This window comes from Nanorana parkeri, unplaced genomic scaffold (assembly GCF_000935625.1).
Source record: "Nanorana parkeri isolate BGI_ZX_2015 unplaced genomic scaffold, ASM93562v1 scaffold145, whole genome shotgun sequence".
Taxonomy (NCBI): Eukaryota; Metazoa; Chordata; class Amphibia; order Anura; family Dicroglossidae; genus Nanorana; species Nanorana parkeri.
Genome location: NW_017306413.1, coordinates 806,937 through 817,022, shown reverse-complemented (window position 1 = coordinate 817,022; position 10,086 = coordinate 806,937). Strand labels below are relative to the sequence as shown.

The following is a 10,086-nucleotide window of genomic DNA, read 5'->3' as shown; positions in this document are numbered from 1 at the left end:
TTTCTTTTTTTTTTTTTTTAGTAATTGGCTGCGTAGATCTGTACCATGATGAAATATAGTTTAATAATTCTCATAGTCATCTGTCGATCGATACTATAAGAAGTTAGTATAAGGATATAGAGCTTAGTAACACATATGAAATAGATTATTGATCTAGGTAGACAGCGAATACTAATTGTCATGTTAGATGCTCAGCTTTCAGACCTAAGAAAGTAAAGTGCAATACGAGGATTTAATGCTTTCTCACATGTAATGCTTTTAATGTGCAGTCCAGTCATTAATTAACACGTTTTTAGTACATACCTGTCACTTGTGCTCAATACTTGCATTTTCTAAGTATATAGCAGTAATAAATGAGAAATCTGACTAAGCAGTCGTTATTTTGACTCACTGATGTTCATGCCTTTATGAGACAGATTTCTTAGCAGTGCATTTTCATAAAGTTTTATATATGTTGCTTTATAATAAAGACTATACAACCAAACAGTTTGCAATGTGCATTGTTTTCATCGTGTGGGCGCATTTAAATATGATTTACCTTATGTTTCTTAAATTGTAGATTTGGGTACATAGTGCACATAATGCCAGCGGGTACTTCACAATCTATGGAGACGAGTCCCTACAATCTGACCACTTCAGTTCTCGGCTCAGCTTTGGAGACACACAAACTGTATGGGCGCGGACGGGCTACCTGGGGTTCCTGAGAAGAACAGAGCTAACTGACGCAAATGGAGGTAAGATATAAAAGTATGCTTGCCATGTGAAAAATATGTGTGCTGGCATTCCTGGCCTGTCTCTGAAAAATCTGGTTGCCTGGCTGTGTCTGGCTTTAGAGTCAATGACCCAGAGCAAGCATTCAGCAAATTATAGTTATAGAACAGTCAGAATGATTATCTCCGTACTCTGGCCAGGACCCTGAAATCATTGAAGGACGTGGGGAGTAATGGCCCATCCCAACAGTTAATTGTAACTGAAGTTAAAATAAACCTGACAAATTCAACATATAGTATAAAGTATATACATTACAGAGTATATAATGAGAAATGCATGAGGAGAGGTCATTGAAAAAAGCATGTCAAATCAGCAGATCCAAAGATACAGGCAGCTAATACCTATATGCTTTCCTTGTAAACAATGAACCCACTTTTACCTCCTGAGTTTGTCTGTTGGTCATTACATGAAAAGAGCCAATTGAAAACCTGGAAGGAGGTGGCATTTTGCTCAACCATTGCAGAAGATTTGTCTATAACTTGAGTCGCCCATCTTGGGACCTATACATGGTTTTGACATGAGATTTTCACTGAAGGTAACCTCTGATTATATATTTTTGTAGCATGTACTCAGCTTGTATTTGCTATGCTTTTGACAGGTACTTATCCTCCCAAAAGGATGTCCGTATATTAGGCAAAAGGAAAGTGGGGAGGGGGAGTTCTGTATGCCATTTATTTTACTTTTATAGTAATAAGTAGCATGTTGTATCAGTTATGTCTAATAAATGAGGCTATAAGCAGATATAAGGTTACAAGTGTTGCAGCTAGTTATTTTGCAGCCTCAAAACTTATTTCCGGCTGTGTCCCTGTTATAGCCCATGTTCAGTCTAGCAGTATAGAACATCTAGCTAGAGTCATGGTTAGAACTTGATTATTGAGAGGCGACATCAAAACAGGTGTTTCCACTACCTTCAATACATCTCTCTCTCTCTCTCTCTCTCTCTCTCTCCCCCCCTCTCTCTCTCCCCCTCTCTCTCTCTCTGCCCCTCTCTCCCTCTCTCTCTCTCTGCCCCTCTCTCCCTCTCTCTCTCTCTCTGCCCCTCTCTTCCTCTCTCTCTCTCTCTGCCCCTCTCTCCCTCTCTCCTCTCTCACCACCATTTGAGTTATAGCAAAGGTGTTTGCCTGAAGGTCCAATTTAAGAATTTACTGATACAGTTATTATGTAGAATTTTTAGCTGGTACTGTTTTATTATTTGCTTTAACATGTTTATAATACATACACTAAAATATTGTTCCCAACCCCCTTTTTTTAAAAATACCATTTGCACCTTAATTTCACCCTTTTCTGTATCTTCGTATTGCTGATCTTTCAGTCACTTTCTGCATACATGGACCTGCTCCAATGTTGGCTACACATCATTGGCCTGACATTGACCATGCCTGTGCAATGTGTGTCAGCACAGGCCACTTGCAGTTTCCACCAGGGGACCATGTGACAGGTTGACAACAGTTGGGAGTCAGTTGTCAACCCATAACATAAGTTACTGAACAACAAGCCTTAAGGCAGGATTACCAGGTTTTATTTTGTAGAGAGGTGCAGATGTAAAAAAAAAAAAAGTTTGAAAACGACCTACAAATTACAAAATACATTAAAGAATATTTATAGGCCAAACTTTTTTTTTTAATATATATACTTTTGGATGGAGTGCGGGAGGATTGGGGCCATGTCAGGTTTTTTGCTGTGTTTATCACACTGGAGATATTTACCCTCTGTTTGTACTGGTGACCATTGTCTTTGTGACAGGAGTGGGAGGTGAGAGGGAAATCTTGCAATATGGATAACTGTTCCAGTAACAATTGTCTAAGAGGGAATTCCCCTCAATTTGCAGGAGTTCCTTTGATTTCTGTTGCGACTCCAAAACAGGAAGTGAATGAAAACCTTCCAAACTGGGCGCAGACCTCAAAAACTTTTTAAAAGTTTTGGCTATACATACACTTAACGTTTTATGACTTTTTAGTGAAAGGGTTTAGATCTGCCTTATAGAAAAACTCCACTTTCCTTAAAAAAAATATATAGCATATAACATTTCTACATAAACCATTTTGTAATTTCATGTTTTTAAAAATTAATCAATCTGAAGCCTCTGTAATTTTCTAAAACTATTCAAAAAACGTAATGCAGTATGGCAACCTGTAGGCGTTCTGTACACCTTTGATGCTAGCAATGCCCCCAGAAATGTAATTTCCTGCTTGTGTAATTGGCTTTCAGATTTACCAGTTGTCTGCACTAAGATACAATATTTTAGGTATCCCTTGCAAATGAAATTTGATTTTTGGTAAGATGCTACCTAAGGGTTAGCTTCTTCTAAATGGATGCTGGCACTGCACATTTCCTTGTTGGAACACTGAAAGGGCATCAGGTGGTTAAAAGGAACTTGAGCTTTCCCATTCAGGAATCAGTCCAGAAAGGACACTGCAGAACAAAAAACAAGGTCAGAATCTGCAACAAAGTTTGTGAAAATCACTGCAATGTACATTGATCAGCCAGAGTGGACTGGAGTTACTAATTTTCTTACTGTACGTTCTAATAGAGGTTTTCTTTTTTTCTCTTTATATAGAACGCCATGATGCCCTGTATGTTGTGGGGGCTCTAGATGAAGCAATGGAATTGCGAGGGATGAGGTATCACCCAATTGATATAGAGACTTCTGTGATCAGAGCCCACAAGAGTGTAACAGAATGGTAAATATCTTTGGAAGTTTAAATTTTTTGTTCTTCTTAAACTATAGAACATTACACTACAGGTGTGACAGTACTACTGCAAAAGTATATATAGAGGTAACAATAGTGTTCAGGTTTCTGAAGTGTCTGTACCTCCCTATTAAGTCACAACAGTGATCTGGTGGCTGATTCTGTCCACTGGTGCTTAGCCAAAACATTACATTTAATTATAAGAGTAGGAAGAACAATAATTGTTGTGGATACAACAGATTAGCATTACTGAACTACAAAGAAAACCACAGTAGCTTCTATGTTGCTGGAAATATGGTTCAGTAGGTGTAGTTATTATATACAGTAGGTATTTCTGTTGTTTCTACGTAAATAATATAGCGATGCTTGAACAATACAATTACGTATTTACTAGTAATGTATACATTTGATAGGTCACAAGCTTTTGGAACATATTATAGGTATGTTTTCATAAATACATTGGTTCTGAATTTGACTTTCATTCTCTAGTGCCGTCTTTACTTGGACGAACTTGTTAGTGGTCGTTGTGGAGCTTGATGGCTCAGAACAGGAAGCCCTGGATCTTGTACCACTGGTCACCAATGTGATCTTGGAAGAACATTATCTTATCGTAGGCGTGGTTGTAGTGGTGGACATTGGTGTCATTCCTATCAACTCCCGTGGAGAGAAACAACGTATGCACCTACGAGATGGGTTTTTGGCAGATCAGCTGGATCCCATATATGTGGCCTACAACATGTAGTCTTGTAAATTTTAAGGCTTCCATGGACTTCACAATAGATGTAAAAAAAAATTTTTGTGTCCACTAAAAAGAAAATCAAACGTGCAAATAAGGGGATAACCTTTGTTCAGAATGGAGCAGTTTTTGTCATTTTAACGTACCAATTCCTCAAAAAATTGGGCAGACAGAATGTGAAATGTGCTTTTGTTTTTACCACTACACTTTAGCACCAAAAGACTTTTTTAGGGTACTGTGTTGCCTCAATTGAATGAGTTGAGAACTCTACAGGTCTCTGAAATTTAAAGACCTGTGTGACCTCATCATATTTTTTTTCATTTTAAATGCCAATTTTTAAAAGAAGTTATTTGTTTTTATGTTGCTAGACTGACCCCATTGTTTTCATTATGTAGCTGTGGATTTTATGAAGGATTTTGTTTTTCAATATAATGGAAATAGGTTGACTTATAAAAACTTTGACGATGGGATTGCATCAACTCGTTGACACAACCTAATCTGAAAATATAATGTGTGGGGGACGAAAAGGTACGGTTAAGAAAATGTTCCAAATCCATAATAATGTAACTTACAGAAAAGGCATAGTTCGATGTATGTTCTTGGGTACTGGATTGAGGCCAAAGTGTGTCAGCTGCTAATCTTTCCAGTGTTTAACCCACTGATATATTAGAAGGGACTTTTTATTTTATTTTATTTTTTACTTTATTTTATAAGCTTTGCTTTTCCTTCTGATAGAGAACCTATTAGTTCTTGGCTGCAAACCAACATGAACATGCATTGGGTTATCATGTGCCATTTTGCAACCAAAACAGACTACTGTAATCTTTAAATGGAAAAATAAAGTTTTATTTAAATTTTATGCCTCCCAGGGGCTAAAACTGGCTGGTACTTAATATAGCCCAGCCATCTCAAAGCCTCAGTTTGCAGCCTCAAGAGAATTTGCGTAGCTATTCATAAGTAAGCACACTAATTAAAAATTGCTGTTCATCTCAGATTGAGAGTAATAAAGCTAGTGATTGTTGAATCAGTTGAAAGAAAAAAATAATATAAATAATATTCATAAGGTGGACTTTGGCAATTATCTTTGTACTGAGCTAAAAAGATAAAATAAGTTAACTCTCCATATGTAATTATGTATAAAATGTTTAATTTATTTTGATCTCTTTAGAAGTATAAAACAAAACGGCATTCAAGAAAGTTAAAACTCTTGTAATGTTTGCTAATATAAAAAAATGCGTTGTATTATCTTGAGTGGATAGTATCACATCAAATATATATATGAAATTATAAATTCACTAATGGGTTATGCGGGAAGGGATATATTTTAATGTTTACGATGCAGTACATGTCACTTGCATGGTGTCTCCCACTGTATATAATTGGGTGTTATTCACAATCTTCGTTTAAAAACTGCAATCGTGGATTGCCTGTGTTCCCGTATAAAAAGTTATTCTAGATACCAGCAAGTGGATTTAAAATACCATCCTTTAGATGGTGTACAAAACGTATGGCTGAAATGCACTATCATTTTTTTTTCTTTTTTCTTTCTCTTAGAGAAGCAACAGTAGATACAATTGTATAACGTGTGTGCTGATCAGAGGATACATTTAATATATGAAGAAAGTCAAAGTAAATAAGAATGTTGGGGAATGAGACGGTTACATGAAATTCATAGGCCGATCCAAATCCTTGTTAGTTTGCTGCCTCACTCGTTCCATCTACATTGTTTCAGATGCAAAGATATTTGAGTATTTCAAAAAAAGTATTCATAGAGGTTTTTAAAGTTGATTTGCACTCCCTCTGAATTTTTACTTAAAGCTCATAAAAAAGAGAAATTTAAAAATGATAAGGCATATGAGTTTTTTTTACTTCCAATGTATTTAATATTGTGAATAGATTCCGTTCCAAGATTTCTTTAATCCAGTAACTTATCCATTATATCCTTTGAAGAGACCCCATAACTTTGCCCATTCTGGACAAAGAGACATTGTCTGCACATACCCTACCATACCTGGCATGTATAGTTACTTCCTCATCGCCTCCCCACAGTGCCCTTGTTATTTGACCAGGGCTTCCTGCTAGGGGGAGGGGGAAACAGGTGACCTCACCTGTATGAGTGGACTAACAACCAATCACTGTCAGGGGGGGGAGTAATGCCATCTCCCTCGAGCTAAGCTCCAACATTTGAGCTTAGGCAGGATAGCAGTAAAGAGATAATGGCTGAATAAGTATACATGTCTGGTGTGAGCTAGGTGTAGACAATCCCACTTTGCTCTAATATGGACAAAGTGACTGTTTCTCTTTAGAGCAGACCTATTTTAAAATATTACATTATGAAACAGATAAATAGTAATAGAAGGGCCATAATATATGCCCTGTAGGAAATAGGAAAACAAAATGCTGCTCCAGGCTGTGTGTCATGTGATTGAGACTCAAAACTAAACTCTGAGCCCTCCCTTTCAACACTGTTCACATTACCAAATTCTTAGGTTCTCATCACAGAAACATCATTGTTAAGTATTGCAATCCTCCTATTGCCCCTTATACTCCCCAGCAAGACTTTGAGTAACCTTTTGAGCAACATTTTGAGTACATATTCACTTGAAATTTTCTAGTATGTGTTTTTTTATTTTATTGTTGCCGCTAGATATGATAAAGCAGATCTCTTACACATGACTGTAGAACTAAGCCTGTCTTCAGAATTTACTGCTATGATAATGTCATTTTTTAAGCACATTTAATGTAAACCCTTACTGACCTTAACAGTAACTAATAATTCCAGAAAGCTCAGCTGCAGATCTGTTTCATTGCCTAGTTTTTGGTTACATATACTCTAATTTTGCACATTTTTATGCCGTTACATATCCTATTGAAATAGATGTCATGATTACATGTTTGTTACAATTTCTGTGTGAATAATAATAATTTAACTCTTAATTCAAAGGACAAATCATGCCAAGCGATACAGACAAAACCCATACAGTTCTAAATAATACAATAATCATTCTCACTATAGTGCAGTAACTAGCATCTCCTTTTTAGTGTTTTGCAATAGACTTTCTCAGGTGGAACCAAATAAACCCACTAACACAGCCAATCATAATACTGAAAGGATTAAAGGAACATAAAGGCTGCAATTACTCAATAAAAAACTGTTGGGGGATTACCTTAAGCTTGACAAATCTGCAGTCAACTAGATATATATATTTTAGATTTCCTGATGTAGAAAAACTCAAAGCTGGTAAGTCCAGGAGTCAGTTTGAGTTGGTTGGTCCATTGTCCTGTAACCTCTATCTGCAATGATAGGGTGTTATGGTAATGAACGTGAGGTTATGGTGCTGGCAGATCCCTCAATTTACTCACTTTTAGGGCATTGTTCTATCCTTTTGGGCACAGATGAAAATTGTAGACAACTTTTAATTCTCGTGCACACAGATGTCATCTCATGGGTCAAGATTCCTGCATACAGTAACTTTCTGGAGAAAAAAAAATATTTTAAGTTCCTGAAATTGTCTTCACTTCGAGTGGGCTGAAACTAAAAATATGAATCTCTCATAGAAGCTGATTGGGATTTAAGTGTTTTAACACTAATGTGACTTTGAGCTAAGGATCTTCCCTTAATGGATAAATATATTCTAACTGAATACTAGTTGCTGAAGAAAAGAGAAATATAATCATATTGTGCATACTGGTACTTGAAAACATCTCCATATGTAGTTGTATGTGAGGCATGGCATCCCAGAAAAACTAGTAATTGGTTTTATTTTTGTCGACGTTTAGATGTTCTAGCTACAGGCTGCACGAAGGTCAAGTGTCATTCACTTTGGGGAAGACCCCTCTAATGAACCTGCACCATAAAATAATGCTATGCCATCACGTGTTCACAGAAATTGTGATCTATCTATGCTGAGTAAAGTTCACTGGTTAATGCTTAGTAATAAATGCATCAGTTACCTCCTTAAATAAAACAGTAGGAGAAACCCCTAACTTTTAAGAAAGAAAAAAAAATGCTTACATTAGAGACCATACTAAAAGTTATAAGTGAGAGTAAAATTAATCAGCCTGATTTAAACAGGAGTGAGATGTAAAAGTCAGTGAAAATTAATATTGCCGACTTGGACAAGAATCAGATGTATATGTTAGAATAAAGAATCTTCCTAACTCAAATATTAAAGTAGGTATTGCATGTCTCGAAGGGCTAAACATCCCAGCTTAAGATTTTGAACATCCAACAAAACTGGATATTACAACAACCTCGGATGTACGTTTAAGATCTGTTCCTGTAAAAGTATTTAGAATTCCTCTCATTAAAAACATTTAGTGATCTGCCATGTGTGCTTGTCAGCAAGGAAGTATAAACAAAACAGGAAGAGAGGGGCTTCTGTTGATGATGTCGTGGTCAGAGGAGGGTTAACGCCTGTTTTAAGAGACAGCAATGTTGAAATAAAAAGAATTGTTCAAAAAAAAACCCACACATGCCTCACCCATAAATCTATACAGTATTGGCTACATAAACACACAACTCCTGGTTTGTCGTTTAATTAATTCTTAATTTCACTGCTTAAAGAGTAACGCCACTTTTTTAACACTTTATTTTATAAGATCATGCAAAAGTACAACATGAGAACAGTAATATGAAATAATAACAATAATATGAAATAATAACAATGGGTAGGAGACATTTGAATGCAAGCAAATCTAGACATTTAACATCCTGTATTGTACAACTTGTATGGTCCACCTTCTGTGGAATCCAGCAAATGTCCCATAGGCCTACAACTGGACCCGAAAAGTGTAAAGGATGTGGTCTCTTTTATTATTTTCATAGCAGCCAGAGTTTTTTTTTTCTGTTCATCCCTAATGATTCATATCTTACTAACATCTAGAGCAACACCACTTCTATTAAAATATTGATATGGAATATAAAGTTCTCTACAAAGCCTTTTTGATATTACCGCTAATACAAATTACCTTTTTAGTTCAATCTGCAGCTAGTAAATCAATGGCAAGTAAAATCAATCGGCTTTCTTGTATGAAGGCATTCCGTTACCGTTGGAGTACAAAGCTCCCCGTTAAAAAAGAGAAAAAAATCCTACTCATGTGATTGGCTCACTGCAGTCTTTACAACACTATGATCATGTGACTCTATAAGGAACACCCTCTCATTTATGAATTAGGAAAGGACTGCAGCAAGTAAGAAATGAGTAGAATGTGTGAGTTTTAGTATAAATATTATCAGGTAGGGCTTTGCAGTGAAAATTACTAAAATCCTTACACTGTAACCAACCAGGGGGATTGTTTTTTGCTCATCAAACAAGTTACGCTTTTAAATTTTTGGCCGCCATTTTATCTTCTTGCTTCCATCACAGACTTGCTGATAGTTGTAACATCTCCAGCCTACATGCCCATTTGCCTCTGCACCACATCTTTACCGAATGAAGTTTCACAACACCTTTTATTTTTTTTGTGTTTTGTTTCTAAAAAGCAAATGCTTTCAAATATTATTGGTGCAAAGGGGTTTTACCTGTGTTGTAGACTTTGAGAATATGCGAGTAATGCAATTGGGCCAGCAACACTGGCTATTTCAGCTCTTTATACGACGACAGTGTGGACTCTAAATGCCAGCATATGACCTCAGGTATTAGCTGGATGTCAAGGCACAGTCATTGTTCATTGAGGAGATGGAGAAGCAGCCAAATGCCGAGTAGTGAAGATGGAATCATGTAGCACTCTCTGCCTGCAAATAGAACATGTATCTTGCTAGTTTTCTGGATTTCTATGTGTTGTGACCATTTGTACATGGCACGTGAGTTCCCTCTCTGGTGCTTGCAAGGTGAAGAAACAGCAATAAAGGAAGATTGTTCTGTATTAGAAAACGTACTGTAGATA

The 10,086-nt window shown here is 36.5% G+C and overlaps 1 protein-coding gene across 2 annotated transcripts in view; it reads left to right on the top strand.

Moving 5' to 3' along the window:
• The window catches only part of DIP2C (disco interacting protein 2 homolog C), a 358,168-nt gene extending 352,127 nt beyond the window's left edge, over positions 1–6,041 (top strand). For both annotated transcript variants that reach the window (XM_018554178.1, XM_018554179.1), the window contains 4 exons: positions 560–734; positions 3,329–3,452; positions 3,951–4,708; positions 6,030–6,041. In XM_018554178.1, coding sequence (XP_018409680.1) covers positions 560–734; positions 3,329–3,452; positions 3,951–4,203 — 552 coding nt within the window. In that variant the 3' untranslated portion in view covers positions 4,204–4,708; positions 6,030–6,041. The remainder of the gene's footprint in view (positions 1–559; positions 735–3,328; positions 3,453–3,950; positions 4,709–6,029) is intronic.
• Positions 6,042–10,086: the final 4,045 nt, after the last annotated feature.